Below are 24629 nucleotides of genomic sequence, written 5' to 3'. Positions count from 1 at the left end.
TTTACACAATTAAAGAAAAACCTGAGGGTGGTAGATAGAATAATTCCTCCCCCTACCCCGCCAAAGATGTCCACATCCTAATCCCCAGAATCTGTGGACGTGTTACATTATGTGGCAAGGGGGGATTAAGGTCACAGATGGCATTAAGGTTGCTAATCAGCTGACCGGGCTGTGGGGAGATGATCCGGGTTTATCCAGATGGCCCAGTATAATCACGACGGTCTTTCTAAGTGAAAGAGGGAGACAGAGAGTGTCACCACGGAGGAAGACTCAACCAGCCACTGCTGGTGTTGAGGGTGGAGGACGGGGCCATGAGCCAAAGAGTGTGGGCAGCCCCTAGACGCGAGAAAAGGCAAGAGAACCGACCCCGCCCCACACACACAGAGCTTTCAGAAGGAATCAGCCCTCAACACCTTGATGTGAGCCCAATAAGACTTCTGACCACCCAAACTGTAAGATAATAAATTTGTGTCATTTTAAGACATTAAGTCTGCAGTAATTTGTTACAGCCATAGAAAAATGAATACATTTAGCAATAGACATAGACTTTAAGAAAGAAAACCTGAAACTTTAGTGCAAGTATAGCTAGTCTCATGGCTGTAGGAACCATGGAGGTTTGTGCTGTTTTCTGGGGAGGCTCAGGGTGGGTGAAGTCACTTCCTCATGTGTTTAAACAGTGGATTAGTGAAGAAGGCTCCATCTACATCCGATCTTTAGTTCTTTATTAGAAATTCATACACCCATGATCTACCTCTTGAAAAAAGAAGCACAGGCCCCCAGATTTAAGGTTTCAGAGGATAAACGGACATGAGGTAGGTTGCAAATGCTCTAGTGACTTCCCAGTGCTAGTGTTTTTATTGGGATTAGGATGCATTGTTGAGCTTTGAGGGCTTTGGATACAACATTCTGTACATTTTGAGTGGTCTGCGCAATCTTGTTTTTTCCATGAGTCTGTTTGCAGAAGGTAACATTTTTAGGGTGTATCGATGTTGTTACAGTAGAAGTGCCTGCACACAAATAACTAAACCTGGAAGGAGGATGTGACAGGTGCCACAAGAGAGGGTCCTGGAATACAGGGATAAGGACAGAATTTTTTTTTTCCTGTACTATTACTTCTCCAGGATATGCCACCAAGCTGTTTCACAGGAGAGAAAGTGCTCCCCCTTGAGGAACTTACAGACTGGGGGCTGGTTCCTTCTCCACTCCAGGTGGGGTTTCTAGCACACAGTACTTGGATTGGTTGAGATTAAGCTCTGGCTACAGATAAACAGAACTGGTGTCTGCTTTCATTTCTGAGATTACATTTTACAGAAGAAAGCAAAGCATCACCTGGTCCTTTGCAGCTGTGATTGGTTTTGTCCGTGGAGCAATCCCCACTCCCAACCTCTCTCCTCTCAAGTTTGGTAGATAGACTTTTTGAAGGTAGAGATGGGCAGGAAGGCCTCCCAGATAGAGGGAAGAGGGTCAGCCGAGGGTAGACAGGGAGACATAGAGATTGTACAAGCCACAGCAAGAAGTCCAGTGTGGCTAGAGAAAAAGGTATTGGGGTGGGGGAGGGGGAGGGGGAGGGAGCAATAGGACCTGAAAGATAATAGGCGGCCGCGTTAGAGAGGGCTTTGGAGGCCAGATGAGGGGTTTCCTCCGAAAGGCTCTGATCCTGAGGGGTGCCCTCACCCCGGAGATGAGCTAATCCGATGCGGCTCCTAGGATGCAGGCCCTGAGGCTGACGTCTTAGAATCAGGACAGTCCACATCTTCCCAGCCTCTCTGAGAGTCTGCTAAGGCATACGACCCTCCTTCCCCATTTTCTGCACTTTTTTCTGCTCAGAATCTCACTCTTTCTTTCTATTTATTTGTCAGTTGCCCCACATTGTTTCCTGCTTTTTCTTCCCTTCTTTTCATAACCACTTTCTGCTCCTCTGATAAGACAGATGCCATCTACTAAAGGTTCTTGCCGTAGATGATGTTTTCTACCCACTTTTCATTTACACTGTCCACTTGAACTGTTTTCTTTGAAATATAGTTGATTTACAATGTCTAATTTCTGCTGTATAGCGCAGTACACTTGAACTTTTTAAAGTTAATTCATCAAAAACCTCTAGGGAAGCTCTGGTTTGAGAAGGCATCCTGCAATCTTTGAAAAGTGATAATATAACTTAAAAAAAAAAAAGGAATAAGCCCATAGAAGTGTGAAAACTGGGAAGGGGATATAAGAATAAATTTCTGGAAAGATGGGAAGAGGATGAAAGCAGGTTGACAGATCAAACAGAGCAGGGGGGCTGCAGGCTCAAATATGCTTAGAAAGGGCTTCAGGGGAAGAGGAGCCAGGAGGCGGCCAGTCTGCCAAGCAGAACCCTGGAGAAGCTCAGGGCTTGGAGTAGGCAGTCAAGGAGAGCAGGGATGGGGAAGAGGACTGAGAACATGGGGGGGGGTGCATTAAGCTGGTGGGGGAGGGCCTTAAGTCTGTTTACCCAGTCATTTTACCACTTGGCTCCCCACACTCTTCTCCAGCCCCCACTTCTAGGCCCAGGTTCCCAAGAATGCAGACCATGCACAGCCAAGCATGTAACTGCAGCCAAAAAGAAAAGTCTAAGGGAATTTAATAAACTCTTTAGGAGGGAAACTATGACTGCTCTAAGGGTTTGAAGCCCATACATTCTGTTTGGGCTCCTCGGCCTGAAGGCCAGCACCTGCTCACTCACCCACAAGTAGAAGAATAAAGACAAAGGCCAAGATCTGACCAGGAGCACAGACCTCCCTCTCAGTCCTCCCTGCCTGGAAGGAGACCTGCATATCAAGTCGCAGACAGCACCCACCCCAGCCTCCTAGAAAACACAGTGCAGCTCTCCGTTTAAACCTGAGGCTCACCAAATACTGGAGGCAACCAACAACACAAGAGACAGACAGACCGACAGACACCCACACACAAACGCACATACACACGCAGCAACTGACTCCAGGGGAAGTTAGGAAGAGAACGTTTTAAAGTCCTAATTAGTATCCTTAAAGAAAAAGAAAATGAGATCCATAAAACAAGAATGAGATGCTATCAAAAAATTAAAAGAACTATTGGAGAATTGTAAAGAGCTCTTTGAAATGTAAAATTGAATCACTGATAACACACAAAATTCAATGAGAGGATTGGAAGGTAAAGTCAAGGAAATCTCCCAGGATGAAACTATATATATATGTATGTATGTATATAACAAAGTATAATATATATAATATACACACAAAGAGAGACAGATAGTGTGAGAGTCAAGGTGACACATAGAGAATTGATCTAGGTTACGTAACGTGTTGCCAATGGGAATTCTAGAAAGAGAGCACTTGCAGAACTGGACAAACGTGTCCAGATTGGATGGGCTCAGTCCGTACTGAACAGAGTGGATTTCAATGGACTTACACCAAGACACGTCATAATGGAATTTCAGAAGTCATGGGTCACCAGAAAAAAATTAAAGTTTCCTGGCTGGGTGACGGATTGAGAAGGTGGTACAGGTGACCCAGGAAGGAATGAAATTCAGGATGACATCAGAACCTCTCATCAGCAATATCAGATAGTAGAGGACAAGGAAACCATTCCTTCAAAGTTCTGGGGGGAAATGATCTCAAAACTAATTACGTACCAAATTATCATTCAGGATATTTTCAAAGAGTTACAAATTTTACTATGCATGCATCCTATTTGATTAAGTTACTTGAGGACATACTATAGCAAAACGAGGATGAAAAACAAGAAAAATATCATGGGATTCAAAAATTTAAGAATCAAATAAAGGAAGTCCTTGAATTATAGCCGTTAGCAGACCTAGAAAGCAGTCAGTCCAAATCAAGTCAGGAAGTCCATGGTCTCTAAGAAAAAGGACCTGAAAAGTAAATATATTCAAAGGAAGAACAGACAAACAAGATGAAATGTCTCATGTGTTTTATTGAAATTCTCACTTATGAGAACTAAGGCATATGTCTGTCTTAACAAAGAAAAAGGAAAGCAATTAAAAACACTAAGAGGGCTTCCCTGGTGGCGCAGTGGTTGAGAATCTGCCTGCCAATGCAGGGGACACGGGTTCGAGCCCTGGTCTGGGAAGATCCCACATGCCGCGGAGCAACTGGGCCCGTGAGCCACAACTACTGAGCCTGCGCGTCTGGAGCCTGTGCTCCGCAACAAGAGAGGCCGCGATAGTGAGAGGCCCGCGCACCGCGATGAAGACTGGCCCCCGCTCGCCGCAACTAGAGAAAGCCCTCGCACAGAAACGAAGAGCCAACACAGCCAAAAATAAATAAATAAATTTAAAAACACTAAGAGAAGAAGGTTTTTTTTAAAGTAAGTGTGAAGCTGATATTGATCAATATATAGAGTGTAAGAAAAGAGTATCTATTTGACCTTGAATTGATGCTCAGAACATCCTCTGTCAAGTCATGACACGAGGCCCACAGAGAACGTGATGTATTCCAGGCAACTGCTTTCTTCTGTAGTGAAAAATATCTACAATTGTAAAAATCTAAGCCGCTATTTGTCTTCAACTCTTAGAATCATGGAAAATAGAGAAGGTCTAAATCTAAGTATGAAACAGAATGTAAATATTATCAAACATGGTAATGTAAGAGTATAATGTGTCTGGCAGAAGATAGGAGATGGAAGAGAGAAGAAAAGGTAAAAGGAAGGATAGAGATACATATATATTTACCTTACAAAAGGTACTGTCAAAAGTTGATGGATTAATCACAGTCAGAGTAGAAATAACCCACTCATCAGTTGATAAATGGACAAACAAAATGTGGTATATCTATGTAATGGAATTTCATTCAGCTGTAAAGAGGAATGAAGTACTGGTACCTGCTACAGCATAGATGAGCCTTGAAAACATTAAGTGAAAGAGGTCATTCACAAAATATCACATGTTCTTTGAATCTGTTTTTCTGAAATGCCCAGAATAGTCAAATTTATAGAGGCAGAATGTGTATCAGGGGCTGCACAGGGATGAATTAGGGGTAGGGATGGGGAGTGACTACTGATGGGTCTGGTTTTTCCTTTTGGGCTGATGAAAATGTTCTAAAATTGGATAGTGGTGATGGTTGTATAATCCTGTGAATATGCTAAAAGCCACTGGAAAAAGGTGAATTTTATGGTATGTGAATTATGTCTCAATACAGCTGTTGAACAAAAAGAAGTTGATGGAACTAGAAAGCAATTTTAAGTCTTTCTGATACCAGGGAATCAGTCAGTAGTAGTTCACGGAAAAAAAAAAAAAAAACACCTAGGTTTATAATACAGTCTCCATTCAGTAGCCAGAGCACCATCCACTGCCACCACCTCTCCTGTTCTCTGCCCCCTGCCCTCCTCCATTGTAATGCAATACCCTCAGGTCAGTTTCATGCTTAAAATCTTCCAAATGCTTTCTGTTGTACTCAGAATAAAATTCCAAGTATCAATTTCTGCATATCTGCCCCCTGCTTACCTCTCTTATCTCATCTTATACTGCTCCCTCTTCCTTTTTAAATTTTTTTTATTTTTTATTTTTTATTTTTCTGTTCTCTGAGCCCTCCAAGCTTGCTGCTGAAGTTAAGGCTTTTGCACTCACTGTCACCCTACCTGGAATGCTCTACCACTGGTCTTCACATGGCTGACTCTTTTTCATTCATATGTTAGCTTAGATGTCAGCTCCTCAGAGACCCTTCCTGATCACTTCCCTCATTTTTATCTGGGAAGATCCTGCTTTGAGCCCCTGAAAGCTGAAAACAAGAGCCAGGATTGAGAATCTCTTTTGGGTGATTTTGGGTTTTGAATCAGAGGAGCAACAATAGCTTGGGATGGAGGAGAAAAAGATATTGATGCTATGGAAAGCAAAACTCAGTATCCCAATAAATTATCCTTCCACAATGGAAGCTAATTGTCTTGTTCCCCAAAGAGCCATTTATCAGCTACCTTTATATTAGTCTTCATATAAGTGGTACCACTCTCCTAATTCCCTTGTTGTACAATTCTAGAATTCTTTTTAACACTCCTATCAATTAAATTTTTTAAAATATAGGAGTCATTTTAAATTAATTTTCTTTACTTTTTTAATTTTATTGAAGTATAGTTGATTTACAATGTCATGTTAGTTTCAGGTGTACAGCACAGTGATTCAGATACATATATCTGAATATATATATATACTTTCTCAGATTCTTTTCCCTTATAAGCAGTTATAAAATACTGAGTATAGTTCCCTGTGCTATACAGTAGGTCCTTGTTGGTTATCTGTTTTATATATAGTAGTGTAATTTTTTTAATGTAGAATAAATAAAATGTTTGGGGAAAAAACTTTCTGTTGTCCCACTACCCTGTCAACATTTTAGCACATTTCCTCTTCAGTTCACTTTCCTCAGCTATTAAGGATTTATAGTATAAAGTATGAGGAAACCTGATCTACAATAAAGTTCAAATGTTTTAGCTCATGACATGCAAGACCTTTCCTGATAGGGGTCATCCAACCTTTCCAGCCATCCTTCACATTTTTTAAAAAATATATTTATTTATTTATTTGTTTGTTTGTCTGTTTGTTTGGTTTTGGCTGCATTGGGTCTTCGTTGCTGTGCGCGGGCTTTCTCTAGTTGCAGCGAGCGGGGGCTACTCTTCATTGTGGTGCACAGGCTTCTCATTGCAGTGGCTTCTCTTGTGGAGCACAGGCTCTAGGCACGCGGGCTCAGTAGTTGTGGCTCTCGGGCTCTAGAGCTCAGGCTCTGTAGTTGTGGCTCTCGGGCTCCAGAGCGCAGGCTCAGTAGTTGTGGCGCACGGGCTTAGTTGCTCCGTGGCATGCGAGATCTTCCTGGACCAGGGCTCGAACCCGTGTCCCCTGCATTGGCAGGCAGATTCTTAACCACTGTGTCACCAGGGAAGTCCCCATCCTTCATATTTCCAGCAAATATTTCTTCAGCACTTGGTCTCTGCCAGATTCTCTGCTAGACACTGAAAATAGAGAAATATCAATAAAAGCCCTGTCCTGCCTGCCTTCGAGGAGCTGATAATCTAATAGGCAGACAGAAAAGTAACCATTGCAATATTGGTAAGTGCTAGGATGCAGGATGTAGGTATGGAACACCTACCCCAGGCTGCAGGGTGTGTAAGGGCTGGCCAAAAGAAGGCAGGAGACGGGATCACTTCTGAACAGAAGGCACGGTGTGTTAAAGGCCCAGGCACAGGAAAGAGAATCATTAAAGAGCTCCAAGAAATTGTCTACCTGGTATGTGTGTGCTGAGGGATGAGAGAGAAAACTGGAAGCTGTTTAGGGCCAAGCTGCAAAAGGGCCTTGTAAACCAGTGTAGGGATTTGGGATTTCATCACCAAAACTATGGAGAACCACTGAAGGGACAACGTGATGGCAGTGACTGGATCAGATTTTCATTCCAGTAAGTGTACAACAGTGTAGAAAGGTGAGCCTGGAGGCAAACTAGAACAAGAGTGATGATACCTTCAATGTGACCATTGTCCTCAAGGAGCTCCTTGACTCCAGCCTCATCAAACCATCTGGCCAACCATGTCATGCTCTGTCACACCACAAGCCTTTGTTTGTGCTGTTTCCTCTGCCTGGAATATCCTTCCTGTTCATCTTCTTGGCAAACTCCTACTTGTCCCTGAAGCCCCAGTTCAAATGCCCCCTTCTCTGTGAAGCCTTTCGTGTTCCCTTTATCTGTACAAAATCAATTGTTTCTTCCTATCTTCTCCCATAGCTCTTAATAAATACATCAGCTATAGCAATTATCATCTTACATGATAATAATTTGTCAACATGACTTGCTTCTCCATCAGACTGTGAGATGACGGAGGGCCGGAGAGTCATCTCTGAATCTCCCTCACCAGGCACACTCCCTAGCACTTTGTTGTGACTAATAATTATAGGATGGAATGATGAATAAGCGAGTAAATGAATCATGTTGCCCCTACATTTACAACCCCATCACATCTTGGGGGGAGTAACCCTTCCTGTGTTGACCTCAGGTCTCACTTCAGACACCAGTCTGGCTCACAGAAGAGCAGTTGGGACGTGGGTGAGTGACAGGCTGGTCACTCTGGCTGAATTCCATGTCTCCCAGGTGGTCCAGCTGGAGGAGCTTCTGGCTGTGCGGCACTCCGTGTTCGTGGTGGGCAGCGCGGGAACTGGGAAGTCGCAGGTGCTGAGGTCCTTGCACAAGACCTACCAGATCATGAAACGCCGCCCCGTCTGGACTGACCTCAACCCCAAAGCAGTCACCAACGATGAACTCTTTGGCATCATCAATCCAGCCACACGAGAATGGAAGGATGGTAAGAGCAGGATACGACTAGCTCAGCCCCTTAGGCAGAAGAGAATGCAGTAGGGTGAATGCAGAGGAGGGAACACTGGGCTGATCTGTATCGGGTTAGAAAAGAAGGTGGAAAGAATCAAAGAAAGGAAACCGATTTTGGCTTGGAGGGGAACCTCAGCCCTTGGGATAGTCTCTTTCCTTGGGGACTCTTCAGCTGCCTCTTGAGAGAGGGCACCTTAAAGAGGATAAAGCAAGGCAGGCATTCTCAGATATAGTTTTGTGATTCTGGAACGCAAGTCATGGAGCCTCTACGTTGCCTGGCAGAGGGTCTAAGATGTGGGTAGGATAGGGAAGCCCACCGCTCATTCTGAAAGGAGCAGTTCAGTCTAGCATCCTGCAGAGGGTACCTCCCTATCAGCACCGCCCCGGGAGTGCTGGGGAAGCTGCTACAGAAAACTCACCTCAGGAGGATCCTAGAACCACGGTCCCTTCCACAGCAAACCCATGCTCACTCGGTGCTGACCTCAGCCTCACCTTCAAAGAATTAAAAATCACTGGTAGATGTTGGAAAGTGTCTCCTGTCACTGGGAGAGAGCAGAAGAGAAAATGGAGAAAACTCTCTATGAGCTGATAGGACCTCTTTCTAAAACAAATGTGGCTTCTGGAATGAGGAAATCTCAGCTCCATCCTAACACCCCAGTGTTAGTAGTCGTCCCAGTCAGGGTCAAACTGCCTGGATTCCTCTAATTTAGGACCTTCCATCAGAGGCCTAGAACAGTGGGATTTAATGAGCAGCCTCTCTAATTTTTATTTCACTATTAATGAGGCTTAATATACTTTCCTTCTTATTGGTCTTAGTAATTGGCTCTTTTGTAATTTTATTCCTCCTTATTATTTTCTTATCAGTTTGTAAGAATTTTTTAATATACCGAAGACATTAACCCTGTATCTGTTATATGCACCACTAATGGTTTTTCGCTGTCTGCCATTTGTCTACAGACACTTCATGGCATGTTTACCATGCACTTTTTAAGAAGGAAATATGTCTGTCTAGTCTTTTTAGCACCTGGAATTCCTATTTGGTTTATAACTCTTTCTAACTTTAAGCTATATAGTATCATAAATTTGGTCTAAAAGGTTCTTTTCATGTTAACATTTTTTATTCATCTAGAATTTATTTTGGGGCTTAGTATGAGGTAAAGTAGAGAATCAACTTTATTTCCTTCCAGATGGATAATTGATTGTGACAGCACCATTTATTAAGTAAACTGTCCTTTCCCTCTTAATTTAAATTCCAACTTGTCATATATGCAGTTGTCCCTTGGTATCCATGAAGGATTGGTTCCAGGAACTCCTGTGGATACCAAAATCCATGGATGCTCAAGACCTCATATAAAATGGCATTGTATTTGCATTATCCTATGCACATCCTCCCATATACTTTAAATCATCTGTAGATTACTAATAACACCTAATACAATGTAAATGTTGTATAAATAGTTGCAAGTACAGTATAAATGCTATATAAACAGTTGCTAGTGTGTGGCAAATTCAAGTTTTGTTTTTTGGAACTTTCTAGAATTGTTTTTTTCTGAATATTTTCGATCCATGGCCGGTTGAATCCACGGATGCGAAACTCGCAGATACAGAGGGCCAATTGTATTGACATCTGATTCTGGGTTTTCTGTTTTGTTCCACTCACCTGTTTATCAAATCCTATACTAATGTCATTCTATCTAGGTTATAATCATTTTATATCATTTTCATGTCTGATGAGGTAAATCCCTCCTCAATATTTTTCTGTAATTTCTCAGCTAGTCTTAGGCACTTCTTATTCCATATTAAATTTAAGCTCACATAATATAATTCAAATTTTAAACAGTGTTGGAATTTTAATTAAAGTTTTATTAAATATACACATTAAATATGGAGAAATTGAAAAAGATTTATAATAATCATAAATCTGTATTCACTAAATGAGAACTTTCAAGTAAATGGAATATAACTTTTTAAAACATTTTAAGAGAACTTGATAAAAGTAGACATATAGTGGATTATATTAATACACCTTTTTCAAAATTAGAAAGATTCAGTAGACAGAAAAATAAGTATAGACATAGAAGAATTAGGAAATGCGTCCATCAAACTCAGTGTAACATGCTGATATAGAACTTTGCATCTTGTAAATAGAAAATATTCCTTTCTTGGTAGGCTCATGGAACATTTCCAAAAAATTAAAGTTTAGTTGGGCACAGAAGAAATTGTAATGAATTCAAAAGTATCAATTTTCACACCACATTGTTTGATACTAATACAATAGAATTAGAAACAAATAGCAAGAAAATGACCAAAAATAATTTTACTATTTGCAATCAAGAAACAGTAAGCCCTGGATTAAAGGGAAAATTAAATTGCAACCCCTCTTGGAAGCAATATAAAGAAGAATACTTCATACAGAAACCTCTGGGACACATCTAAAGCCAATAAGGAAAATCTCAACTCTAAATAATTACAGAAGGTAGGCTAGAAATAAAGGAAATCAGTATCCATCCTAAGAAATTATTCAAAGAGTAATAAACTAAACCTGAAGAAAACTGGGAAGCAACCAGTACAGATAAAAGCTGAAATTAGTGGGAAGGAACAAAAAAATATAGGAAGGATAAATAAATACAAATACTGGTTCTTTGTAAAGACCAATAAGTCCATTGTAAGCATGATTAATGGGGGAAAGAGAGAGTAAAAGTATGTAAGATTAGGAATTAGAAAGAAGATATAACAGTAGATATAGACAAGATTAAAATGGAAGAGACACAATTAGATGATACATATTTGAAAAACTAGAAGAAATAGATGATCCACTAGCAAAATATAATTTTAACAAAATTTACTCAATAAGAACTAACACAACATTGTAAAGCAACTATACTCCAATAAAAACTTATTGAAAAAAAGAATTAAAAAACTTACTCAATAAGAAGTAGAAAAAGTAAACTAATGAAAAGGAAAATTTTAAAATAGTAGCTGAATAAAAGAAAGATAATTCCTAAATCATAAAAGGACACCTCTTAATTCATTTTATGAAGCCAAAATAATCTTGATATCAACCTTTGTGCAGAACCAAAAACAATAGCCCAATTTCACTTATTAATATAGATTTAGAAACTGAATAAAATATCAGTAACTAAAATCTATCAGTATCTCAAAAGAATAATACATTCTGACCAAGTAGCATCTGTTCCAGGAATGTAAGGATAAATCAATTACTTTTAAAGTATTAACATAAAGCATTGACAAATTAAAGGATAAAATAATTTGATCAATAAATAGATGCTAAAAACTCAGTAGCCATTCCTAATTTTAAAAATTCTAAGTAAAATAGGAATAGAAGGAAATGCCTTAAGTACAATTAATACTCTTTACCTAAAGCCAAAAGGAAAAAAAGAGCATTCTGAATGATGGGAAAATAAAGCCAATTCCATTAAAACCAAAAATAAGCCAAGGAGACCTATTACCAACATTATTATTCAGATTTGCTTGGTGGGATTCTGGAAAATGCAGTAAGACAGGAAAATGGAATACATCGTATAAATTGGAGGAAAGGAGATAATTATCATTTTGGTGATTATACCACTTTATACCTATAAAACTCTAGAGACACTATTGAAAAATCACTAGAATTAATAAGAAAATGTATTAAACGTAACTAAGTATAAAATAAAATACACAAAATTTGAAAGCTTTTCTCTATACTAGCAGTAGTCAACTAAAACTGAAAGTCAGGAAAAAAAATTCCATTCACAAAAACAATAAGAACTGAAATGTTTAGGGATACATTTAGCCAAAGAGATACATTGAAAATGCTGTAAACATTTATTAAGGAACATAAAACAATATTTGAAAAAATGAAAAGACATACCATATTATTGATTGGGAAAGCTTAGTATTATAAAAAATCAATTCTATCCAAATTAAGAGATAAATTTCATGTAACGCCAACTAGAATCACATAGGGCCTTCTCTCAAAGCCTGCGTTTGGCAGGATTTTCCCAGGCTGCAGTTTCAAAGGATGAAAACCTTACCTAAGAAGGTTTTATGTAATTCCATCATGTCACAGTTGCCTGTTGAAATGGTTCACTGGGTCCCTTGTCAGTTAAAAAATAGTACCATCAGGTTTCCTTCTTGTTTTGCTGTTGCTGCTGTTCTTACAAAAAGTTGGGCCAGAGCACAGAGAGAGTGGAACCTTGGGAGTGGTCAGATTCTTAATAGCGTAAGATACAAAGCCAGTTCTGACCTGCCTATGTACACCTCCTTCAGAGTGTTGTAGCTGATAGGAAAAGGCTGTTTTAAGAGGAAGAAGATTGATGGTGACCTGGAAATTAAGATATCCATGGTTCCTCTTAGGATTGTTCTCTTCCGTCATGCGGGAGCTTTCCAACATCACCCATGATGGGCCCAAGTGGATTCTACTGGATGGCGACGTAGATCCAATGTGGATCGAGTCTCTGAACACTGTCATGGATGATAACAAGGTACCAAGGGGGAAGGGGACCCCACGTCATCCCTAATCATCAATGAAACCAGTCCCTGGGCACATCTGGAAACGTTGATTCCACACAGGACTGGCCCCGAGCAAGGAATCATTACTGCTGTCTTTATTTTTTTATTTTTTCCAGCTTTATTGAGATATACCTGACATATAACATTGTCAATATATAACTGATATATAACACTGTGTAAGTGTAAGGTGTACAACGTGATGATTTGAAATACATATTGCAAAATGATTACCACAAGGTTAGTTAACGCCTCCATTACCTCCCATAATTACGTGTGTGTGTGTGTGTGTGTGTGTGTGGTGAGAACTTCTAAGATCTACTCTTAGCAACTTTCAAGTACACAATACAGTATTATTAACTCTAGTCACCATGCTGTACATGACATTATTCATCTTGTAACTGGAAGTTTGTACCCTTGACCACCTTCACGCATTTCCTCTGCCCACCCCACACCCCCATCCCTGGCAACCACCAACCTACCCTCTGTTTCTATGAGTTTATTTTTTTAAGATTCCACATATAAGGAGATCATATAGTATTTGTCTTTCTCTGTCTGACATTTCACATACCATAACACTCTCCAGGTCCATCCATGTTGCCATGGATGAACCTGGAGAAGGATTTCCTTCTTTTTACGGCTGAATAATAACTCCACTGTGTGTGTGTGTGTGTGTGTGTGTATCACATTTTCTTTATCCCTTCATCCATCAATAGACACTTAGGTTGTTTCTACATCTTGGCGATTGTAAATAATGCTCCAGTGAACATGGAGTGCAGATAGCAGATAACTCTTCAAGATCCTGATTTCACTCACCGGTATCTTCAGTAGACGTCTTAGAACTGATTCATCCCATAGAGCAACTTTCACTTTCTTCAATGGCACTGCCATCACTCACATGTTTTTAGCATTGTTGTAATTTCCTTCGGAATCTTCTGCATGCAGGTTAATTCAATATTTAGAGCTGAAAAGAATCTGAAATCATTTATTCAAATCTTTAAAAAATTTTTCTTCTTTGTTTATAAATAAGGAAACAGGATCAGAAACATTCTGAGCCTGTCATGCATCCTCAGTGGTGACCAATCTTTATCCATGGAGAATATGTTTTATTTTTTATAAACAATGAAAACTGAATGCCAGTAAAGTGGCTGTTAAGCTGGGAACTGTTTCTAAACTTGTTCGTAAAGCACATCTTTGTTAGACGTTTTACGATGGTTTCAACATTTACAGAATCATTAGAATAAGTGTGTGCTCTTCCAAAAGAAACAGGAGTTGTATGAAACCTGAACTCTTTTCCTTTAATTATCCTATTTTTTCATTATGGTCTAGTTCATTCAAATCATTGACATCCACTTAAACTTTTTAGATAGCTTTTTTCCTGATTCAATACACACAACAGGGATGGAGGTAAAGGGGCTACAGAAGGAGAGAGAGAGGATTGTTGCAGAAACTTTAGAAAATACTTACAATCACAAAGAAGAAAATAATCATCCTAATTCCTATCAGGAATAATAGCCAAACTCCCCCTAGCTGGCCATGTGACCTAACTCCTCCCCACCTGCTGTGTCCCTCCCCCTGTGTCCAGGTGCTGACCCTGGCGAGCAACGAGAGGATCCCTCTGAATCCCACAATGAGGCTCCTTTTTGAGATCAGCCACCTGCGCACGGCCACGCCAGCCACTGTCTCCAGAGCAGGTATGGCCCACGAAAGGAAAAACCACAACTGCTCAGTTGAAAACGGGTGCCTCTAGTGATACATATGACATTGCTGGCTCTGAAGGAAGCTCCAAACAGGAGCCAGACATTGATCATCCAAAACCCCGGCCTGATTCTCAGCCCTAATCCACACCCACGAAGGTGAGCCAGTGCTCTGCAGCCAGGACCATGTGAGCGTCTCAATTCAGAAATGTTACGGTAATGGGAAGGGATTGGCCCCTGAGCTGACCAACGGTCCTCTGCACATAAGTGCCTCAAATTAGGCTACTTTCAGGCCAGTTCTAGCCTCCATGAAGGCTAATGAAGATGACTGAGCATTGCAATTTCTCACCTCATCCTGGTGGAAAATAATAACTTTATACATCAACTTTCCTGGGTGGGACACGGTTCCATCCTTTTGGGGGCCACCATGCAATCTGCACCCTTCCTCACCGTGACAAGTATTGCTAATCAATCACAGCCTGCTTTCCTCCTGAGCCTAGACTTGGCCTCAGGATCCTTCTCAACACTGCTTTCCATCAGCTATTATCAGTCAGTCGGAGTTGATCCCAATAGCAAACCCATTTGCCTGCTCAGACCTCGGCCAGATCTCTGTTCTTTTCAAGCCCAGCCTTCAGTACATTTTCTAAACAGAGAAAATAACTCTCTGAGATGTATGGAAATGTCACTAAGCTGTATGCTCTACGCTCCCAGGGATCCTGTATGTCAGCCCTGCAGACCTGGGGTGGAACCCTCCTGTGAACAGCTGGATTGACAAGAGGGAGATCCAGACAGAGAGAGCCAGCCTACCCTTCCTGTTTGACAAGTATCTTCCCGCCTGCTTAGACACACTCAGAACCAGGTAGGCCGAGGGCTAAGGAAGGTAACAAGCAATAAAGAGCCTGTTGGCTCATAACTGATGTCCCGCTGATGTTCTGTCCCGTCCCCAAAGTCAGACGTCCCTAGGCATTCCACCCCGGGTGTGGCAGGTGGCAGAGGGGAACACACGTTAGGACGGTGATGGGATGCCTGTTGTCAGTTCAGGCAGGAAGCGAGGTGAGTGAAGAGGAGAGAGATGTAAAGGACCTTTTGGAGGGCTGCGAGGGTATGTCTGGAGGAGGCCGCGGGTTGTGGTAGCAGAGACAGCAATCCTGAGACCCTCTGCTTCGCAGGGCACGCAGCTGGCCCTCCTACGCGTGATACAGGCCAGATCAACAGGCCTAGAGGTGAAGATGACACCTGTCAGCAACACAAGGGGCCCACTTCCTGTTCCTGGCTGTGGGCGTCCATGGCCTAGATGATACAGGATTGGGTATAATGCATCATTTGACCAGTCCTGCCCCTCTGGACCCTAAGATTTCACTTTTCCTCCAATGGGTTTGCAAAAGTAAAAGCAACAAGCCCTGACCGCTTACCACATAAACAAAATAGTAATTGCTCTTAACCAAAAGGATACTTATTATAGCAAGAATATTATATGTGTCTGCAGAGAAGGGTTCCGGTGTTTGGAACCTGCTTTTGTTTTACATTCTGTTTCTTTGCCATTTGATGCATCATTCAGTGAATCAGGTACTCAGCCCTGTCGTTCAGCCCAGTTGCACCATCAGAAGCTGGTGCTGTGAAGGCAACGTGACTCAGAGATCCTCCTTTCCTGAATGTTCAACACACAGAGTCAGGTTGATGTTTCCTGGAAATAAAGTCTATCACTCAAAATGATCCCCAACTCCTTATTCATTGGCCTGAGAAACACAGGATGGCAAATGCTTGCAAGCCTGGAGCAGAGATGAAGGGAGAGCTCCCAGGGCAAAATGGCCCGAGGCACTCTTTCTTCATGTGCCCCGCCCTCCCCCATCAAAATCCACCATGTTAAGAATGAATTTTATGTAAGTAAAAACTGAGTCGCAGTTGAATAGTTGACGTAGTGGTATGTTTTCAGATATTAAACATTTATTAGTTTTGATTTTGTAATTTTTATATTTCAGGGTTAATAATTATTTTTCCAAACTTCAGCGTTTTCATAAAGCCTTTAAAAAACCTTTAACCCCTTGTGGCTTGTGAGCTCTGTGGCACTGGGATCTAATGAGATAAAGCAGCCATGGCAGCAAGAGTCTGGAAGTGGGCAGTCGTGGTTAGTGTCTCAAATAGACAAGGGCTGCAAAGAGTTAAAGTGGCAACAAAACGGGAGGTTTTAGGAAAATAGCATCCCCTATTCTTTAAGGTTTGCTGAGACACTTGTCCAATTTATCCTTAACTAAAAATTAGGCCATTTCCCACTCTGGGCATTTAGAACAAGAGATACCAGACTCGTGTGTGTGTGTGTGTGCTCTGAGCCCCGTGGTTATCAAGGAAAAACCCACAGCTGTGGTTGAGGGTGCCTGCTCTGGGTTTCCTTCATGCAATTCTCACAATATCCTTATGAGGGCCGACCATCCTGCAGATGTGGGAACCAGGTCCCATGGTGCTCGCTCAGTGCCTCAGCTGGTGGTGACAAGACACTCACTGCAAAGTCCTACTGCTATTTTATTCATCACCATATTGTAGTGCCGGCTTTCTGTGGCCCCGTCACGACGAAGCAGTGCCAACACACAGTAATTTTTATATTGAACAAGCAGGCCTCGTAAGGGGTGATTATAAACAACTTTATTTTGTCTCCCACTGTTCCTTCAAAAACATTTTATGTTCTCCTTCTGCCCCTGGATGAAATCTAGGTCAACACTGCTGATTTTACTGGTCCTTCTTCAGTAATAAAAATGCATCTCATCACTCCTAGTCACACAGTCTCACACACACACACGTGCACATGCACATGCGAAAAATTTAAAAAGAGGCAGTGAAAATTGAAAAAACATACAAACTCTCCCACTGCCCACATAGCCCTCCACCTACAGTGGGAAAGGACAGTGTTCTTGACTTCTGTCCTTATTCTACCAGTCGCCCCCTTGCCAGCTGTAGCTTCTCACCCCTTGAGGCTGAAGGGGGACACAGGGAAGAGAGTGATGGGCAGGAAAGGCCTTAATGATGGACCTGGTGTGACCTCATTTACCCCAGCTGTGGCAGGTTTGGAAATGACTCTTTGGAAGCCTTTGTGGGTCGCTTGGACGCCTCCCATCCCTGGAGATCCCCAATATGCCCTCCCTTGAAGCAAGTCAATGCCTCTCCATCAGCTAGTCGAGTACAGCTCCCACAAACCCTCCAGGTGGACCCCTTCACCAGTATCTAAACAAGCCCACACGCTCACGGCCATACCTGGACTCCAGGATTCGTGCCCCAGCGAGCACCCTCTGACCCTGCACTGCAAGGTTAGCAGGTCTCCTTAGGGGTTTCCAGGCCTGGGTCCTAGGGGAGCCCCTTTCTGAGGGTCTCTGTTCAAGATGAGCACCTGCCTTCCCTGTAGGAGGGGCACTCGCTGCACACCCAGAGCCCTCCCCAAAGTCCTGTGTGCTCATTTCTAGCCCCTTCAGCATCTACCACTTTGATCCTATAAACCAGGAGTCCCCAACCCCCAGGCCACGGACCGCTACTGGTCCGCAGCCCGTTAGGAACCGGGCCGCACAGCAGGAGGAGCTTCATCTGCGGCTCCCCATCTCTCCCCATCACCCGCATCACCGCCTGAGCCATCCCCCGCCCCCATCTGGGGAAAAATTGTCTTCCATAAAACCAGTCCCTGGTGCCAAAAAGGTTCGGGACCGTGGCTATAACTGCTTGAGAGCACCAGAGGCCAGGTTGTCTGGAACCTCAGTTTGGAATTGGAAGAGTAGTTGGCCTGTATTGTGTCAGCACCTCATCCAAAACTGAGCCTGGGGCAGTTCCATTCTGACATTCTGTTACAAATATGCGTTGAAGAAATGAAGGAAAGCCTCCCAAGCACTCAGTTTCTTCATTACTCATGGACATAACGCCTAGACTCTTAGACCACTTCACAGCATTGTTGTAAGGACTGCAGCCAGACTCAAAACCAACACAACACAAAACACTGGAGAGGATGGAGCGCCATGAAACTCCGAGGCCCAGTGCTGGCAAATGACTTTTAAGATGTCTGTTGATGGTGTTGTTCGTCTTATAACAGTGGACCCTGCCTCTGTGCGGCCTGTGGGCTCATCCTCCCCGGGAGGTGATGACGAGGGCAGGAGGGGTTGAGTATGTGGGCCCGTGGTGCACTCTGTGTGCACGCCTGCTGGGACGAGGGTGCCCGTGTGCGTGTGTCTGTGTGTCTGTCAGTGTGCTCCTGCTCCCTTGGGTGTAGGTGCACCTTTGTGTATCTCTCGATACCTGCCTTTCAGCCAAGACCTCTAAACCGAGATTGAAAGTACAGATTCAGGTCAAGACATAGTCACAGAGCTATATTTATGAAAGAGAGAACTTAATCATGTAAATAACCTTCTGTCCTGGCCCACTCTGCCTCCCCCAGACAAGACTCTAGCCCCAGAGAAAACATTTTCACTGTGTTTGAATTGAGGGCACTCCTCTGAGCTGGAGGAGTGGAGGAACAGCCTCAGAATTGCACCCACCTTGGCTCTGTAGGTGATTTTTGCCAATTAAAACAGTGACACTGTGAGATATTTACTCGTTTTGTTGCAGCTTCCTACATTCCCCAAGGACTGGGGCGGGGGGGGGGGGGGGGCGGTCCTCAATGTTCAGAGAAAGGAAGGGGGGGAGGGCATCAGAGGAAAGGAAGATGAGAAAAGGGATCATCTCAGGAGGGCTCCGGTCCCTTCCTTCTTTGCAAAGGGAGCAGACCCCCAAACAGCTGATGAAAACAAAAGCTTAAGTAGCACCATGGGCCTCTATAATACCAAAGTTTTTGCTGCTGCAAAACTGCATGAACTTGTCAAATCGTGAGTCCACAGACACCAACAGGGTTCCATAGCTGTCCAACAATGCCTCTAGGATGGAAAAATCCAGTGTTTTAGAGCATATCTGTGTCTCTCTTTGCAGATTTAAGAAGATAATTCCAATCCCAGAGCAGAGCATGGTTCAGATGCTGTGCCACCTTCTCGAGTGTCTGCTGACCGATGAGGACATCCCTGCAGACTGCCCCAAGGAAACCTGCGAGCTTTATTTTGTGTTTGCTGCCATCTGGGCTTTTGGCGGAGCAATGGTCCAAGATCAGGTAAGAGGGTGTGCTGAGGCTAACACCCACGCTAACCAGCAAAGATTTGGAAGACGGAACAGCTAAAGTCAGAATTAACACAGAAGCATCAGACTACTTAGTTATCTCTCCCTTGTTCTGCTAAAGGCGTCAGTCCCCTTAGGAGGGCTTCAGGTAGTGAGACAGGTGAGATTGGGCTATGTTTTGAGCTGTTGTTTTTTGAGTTAGTGAATGTATCCCTAATTTCTTAGACAGTTGCTGATTGAGTTTGAAAAACTGGAGGTATAGGTACCTTATTTGGCAAGGTGATGTGTGTTTTGTAGGTGGAGTGATGCTGTGCTGTAGAAGCTTGAGTGGGAGGAATCCCTTTAGCCTTCTTAAAAACTTTCCAGAACGGGCCTGTACCACTCTGTACCAACCATCACACCTTCATACCCCTGAAACACAGAGCTGTCCGTAGAAGGTTAGGCCAAAGGCGAATTGACATCTAGGGATAGGAAACCGAAGTAGTATTCATCTCATGGTGTTGGCTGCTGTAGCTTCATGCTGTTTGGGGGTGTCTTGGCATCCTATTCTCTAAGCCTTGTGTATTCCCAGCCTTTTCTTTACTTAGTTTCCTCCAAATAAAAGGTACTTTACCTTTACCTAGGAACAACATATTTGAGGTTAGGCAGCCCAGTCTTTTAGAACTGGCTAGCTATCAAGCAGTATCCTATAGAGGCTGAGAACACGGGCTCTGGATTTGAATTCTAGCTCTGCCACTTATTACCTGGGGACCCTGGACGAGTAATTTAACCTCTCTCCGCCTTCCTCTCCCCGTGTGTGCAAAGGAGATGAGAGTGATGATAGTGGTACCCAGTTCCTAGGATGTTTGTAAGCATTAAATGAAGGGGTGCTGTTCTAACTGCCCACGTGTAAAGCTCTTAGAATAGTGTTTATTATTAATGTTCTCCTACCACAGATATTCAGTTTCATAGCAAATATCTGGTGCCTTTCTCACGACAGGGGATTAAACCAAGCTTCAAGTGTTGGAGAGTTATCATTTACTCTTTCTGGTCTGGGTTGATTATGCGCTTTTCCAAATAAAAAGGTAAAAATTTCAGCCTCCCAGGGCACACCATGTTCTAAGAATCCAAAACGAAGGTGAGCTGGAAGAATTAACAATTAATTTAGAATTAACAATCAGTTTATTCTCTGTTTTCACGGGCTCTGATTATAACATTCATCCTACCTCCCATCACCCCCTACATGTTCTTGGTGCTCACAATTCAGAAAGCAGCTCTCAGAAGCCCCTGGAAGTGTGCCTTTCTCCATCTTCCTTGCCGGAGCTAGACGCTGGTGGGGAAGGGGGACGCTCCAGGGCAGGAGGATGCCTGGACAGCTGAGAATTTCATGCAGTCTGTTCTGCGGCCCTTGGAGCTTCTCCATGGACTGCTTCTTTCCCAGCTCCACATTCCCCCTTTGAGGCAAGGAGCCAATGCATCCACCAGGATGGACGAGAGCCTCGATGAATGCGCAGAGATCCGGAACGCAGAGGTTGTGGCTTTCCCTCAAATGCAGTCCCTGACCTTTCGCCTGCTGAAATGTCAGACAGCAACCACCGCTGGGCTTCTCTCTCACGCTGGTGCTGAGCAGGCAGTGGGGTATCAGGATAAAGACACTCGGTCAATTTTTCTATCTCTGTGTAGAAAAATTTAAATCCACTCAATTCTTTTTAAAAGCCCGGGAGAAAGCATCCGTTCAGGCGCCGCGGGCTCTGGAGCACTTGGAGCTGTCGGCGGCTGTGCTGGCACGCAGGGAGAGAACACGGGAGAAAGCTTCTAGCAGCAGGGACTGTCCAAGCCCCCCACACAGCCTGCATTCAGGCCCAACACAAAACAGTGCTGTAAGTCAAAAAGTATGAAGTTGGCCAAAATATTTGCATCAGGAACACCAATGGTGCTTATGTTTAAAAAGCTGTTATTAAAGCGAAGCAGAATATAATGCAAAATACAGCCCATACCTGGGTAGAAGTTCTAATAAAAAAGGGAGGGGTGGATCCTGGCTAAATACTTCGCAGCGATCCCAGGGAATTATCTCTCAGAAGTAAATGTTCTCTCAGAGAGCACCGGGTTGGGCAACTGAGAACCTGGGTTCAACTCCCAGTTCTGCCATATGCTGCCAGAGGTGTAACCTTTGAGCTTTTGTGTTTTCATACATAAAATAGGAGTAATTTTCAGTAGCCAGGATGACTTAGAGCATTGTGAAGACCAAATGAGGTGATATTGTGTTCCAAACTCTGCTACATTGTACCACACCGTGTGCCAGTACAGACTTAGTGAAGGAAAGGGACCAGAGAATTGTCACAACCTTAAGGAGATGGGGTTCAGAAGGCGCCTCTTCATTGAGGTCATTGATGAAGAGACACTCAAAGAGTCAAACTGAGAAAAGGCCATGGGATGACTCAGCAGAGGTGACCTTGTCTTTCCAGTGTCCAATTACAGTAGACGGTGAGGTCAAGCCCCAGATTGCAGGAAGCCTGACAGTGTTGGTGTAGCCCAGCTAATGGCTTGGCTGAGAAACTGATGGGGTAGCTCAAGGTGGAATTGGGAGTGAGGAAAGAAGGTGCACCCAACCTCCTTCTTTCTAGAGATGGTCTTTGTCTTGGATTCTCCATATAAACTTAAAAGATGGTTTTCATTAGGAAGTTAAAGGTCTTCAAGAATTTTATCCAAAGGTCGACAGCTAATATGTTTTCATGAGTAAATATTGTCAGCCAGAAAACAATTGGTGTCAGGTAATACATATTTTTTAAGCTTTGTTTTTTAATTTATTTTTCATTTAGTTTTTATTGGGAATGGTTTTCAATAGCACTCTTAGTTCTGCTTAGGTGTTTTGGGGAGGGAAGTGCTCTTTTCCATAGTGTAATTCCATTTAAGAGATGATCTAAAAGCTAGTCTTTTTAATTCATAGGAAGATTTTAATATCTGAGAGTACTCAAATTAAGGATATAAACTTCCCACACCTTCCTGTTATGACAGATAAAAGCACAGAAAGGACAACCCTTGAAGTCATGTAATGTTGGTCATTTTAATTTTTTGTACCTATTTTAAATTCTGTTAGTATATTTACTTCATTGTAAATATTTTTTAGGGTACCTTTGTATTTTGCTTTGACCTTGGTTCTGTGATTTGGATGTCAACAACTTCCCCAGCATGTTAAATTCTAATGTCATGATCCCAATCTGGGTTATTCACTTTTAATCCTGCTTTCAGTTTCTATGTGTACAGCAGTATTTTTAATAAAGAATTAGACAGAGGAAAAAAAAAGAATTTTATCCATGAGTCAAAAATGGAGATTTTTTTTCCGAAGGCTTCTGATTGCAGAGAACAAATATTGAGAAGATATAGTGTCCTCTTAATCTGAATTCAGATCAGAATAAGAACAGCAAACAAATCTGTCATTAAGGCCTATTTCCATTCTCTTTTTAAGGCAAAAGAATTCAATCCTATTTACCTAATAGACAGCGAAATGAGTGCCATTTCTTCCAAGTCCAGATTCATTGCCATGCGCCCAGCTCCCTGGTCTGTCCTCCTCCCCAGGAACATTTCCTAAAATGCCCAATCTGGACCTCTTCCCTTTTTAGGATTTTTCCTAGGTCTGTGTGCTCAAAGAGTGGGTTTGCTCCCCCAGAGAGTTGCCAGTAGCAGCGGGTATGTTTGGGATGTTTTTTTGTGTGTTGTGTTTCAGCTTGGACTCACTAGCTTGAGTACACGGGTGCACAGCCCTATCCTTAGGGGCTCATGATCTAACATGTATGCATATATAGCGCTACCTAGTCCTTCCGTCAGAAAGACCTGTATAGCTTTGTCTCTGCTGCTCCTAGATTTTTAGAATTTTAGCTCTTGAAAGAAATTTAGAAATACCCTTTCCTAGAATCAGATGAGAAAACTGAGGTGTGGAAAGACGTGACTTGTCAGTGGTTATGTGCACGACTCTCCAGCTGAGGCTCTTCTCACCGCACCATCCCGTGCCCCCACGTGTCAACAGCCACCACTTTATCCCTTCCATCCCTGACTGCTGTCCTGGACGTTGCTCGGAGCCTTGGGAGGCTAGGGGGACCGGGGTGGATCTGTCTCTTCAGGAGATCTTGGCTGCACTTGCCCATCTTGGGGCCATAGGCTCCTACTCTCCTCTGTGTTCTTACACCTCCCTCCCTCACCCTCCACCTGCCAGTGCTCTGAGATGCATAATGCCAGGGCGACCCAGCCACCTGGTCAAGCAGGGGCACACGTACATGCTCAAGGGCAGCCCCTGCTTAGCTGGGCCTTGTCAGGGTTGATCCTCAGGGGAATAAGCAGGAGCCCTGTTTACTCCCGGCCCTGACCTTCTGCCCGATGCAGGGCAGCCTCTCCAGGCTTCTTGTGCTCTGCAGAGCCTTGACTCCTGACCTGCTTTGTTTTGGCAGCTCGTGGACGACCGGGCAGAGTTCAGCAAATGGTGGCTGACCGAGTTCAAAACAGTCAAGTTTCCCTCCCAAGGAACCATCTTTGACTATTACATAGACCCAGAGACCAAGAAATTCGAGCCTTGGTCCAAGCTCATCCCCCAGTTTGAATTTGACCTTGAGATGCCTTTGCAGGTGAGTGTGGCTGAGTGACCAAGGACGTGCAGTGTCCCCAGGGTCTGCAGTGGCTCTAACGGCAGCCCCTTCTGGATATCCGAAAGGTTTAACCTCACTAGGAATTAGTCGTCCCCAGCTACTTGTCTTTTCAGAGGAAATTATAGGTGCAATGAAGTCACAAGATCTCCCGAAGCCTAGGTAACTTAATTACCAGACCCCCACAGGCATCCTTGGAGGAGAAGGAGGACGGCCAGGGCAGAAGATTCTAAAAGAGAGGCCACAGGGAGGCAGACAGCGCTGGCAGAGGGGGAAGGGCCTGCTCTCTATCCAGAGCATGAGTTAGTAGGAGGGTCTCACTGGGTATTAGGGGGGCCCTCCTCCCCGGGGTAGTGAGCTCCCCGACCCCAGAGGAATTCCCTCCC

The 24629-nt window shown here is 43.3% G+C and overlaps 1 protein-coding gene across 1 annotated transcript in view; it reads left to right on the top strand.

The window, feature by feature from the left end:
* Window positions 1–24629, top strand: part of DNAH9 (dynein axonemal heavy chain 9) — a 297703-nt gene that overhangs the window by 131238 nt on the left and 141836 nt on the right. Inside the window, exons 32-37 of the mRNA XM_061176356.1 lie at window positions 8076–8286; window positions 12669–12796; window positions 14407–14515; window positions 15230–15377; window positions 19451–19625; window positions 24052–24225. Of these exons, the coding sequence (XP_061032339.1) occupies window positions 8076–8286; window positions 12669–12796; window positions 14407–14515; window positions 15230–15377; window positions 19451–19625; window positions 24052–24225 (945 nt within the window). The remainder of the gene's footprint in view (window positions 1–8075; window positions 8287–12668; window positions 12797–14406; window positions 14516–15229; window positions 15378–19450; window positions 19626–24051; window positions 24226–24629) is intronic.

Source organism: Eubalaena glacialis, chromosome 19 (genome assembly GCF_028564815.1).
Source record: "Eubalaena glacialis isolate mEubGla1 chromosome 19, mEubGla1.1.hap2.+ XY, whole genome shotgun sequence".
NCBI lineage: Eukaryota > Metazoa > Chordata > Mammalia > Artiodactyla > Balaenidae > Eubalaena > Eubalaena glacialis.
This window is presented reverse-complemented; position numbering and strand designations above follow the sequence as displayed.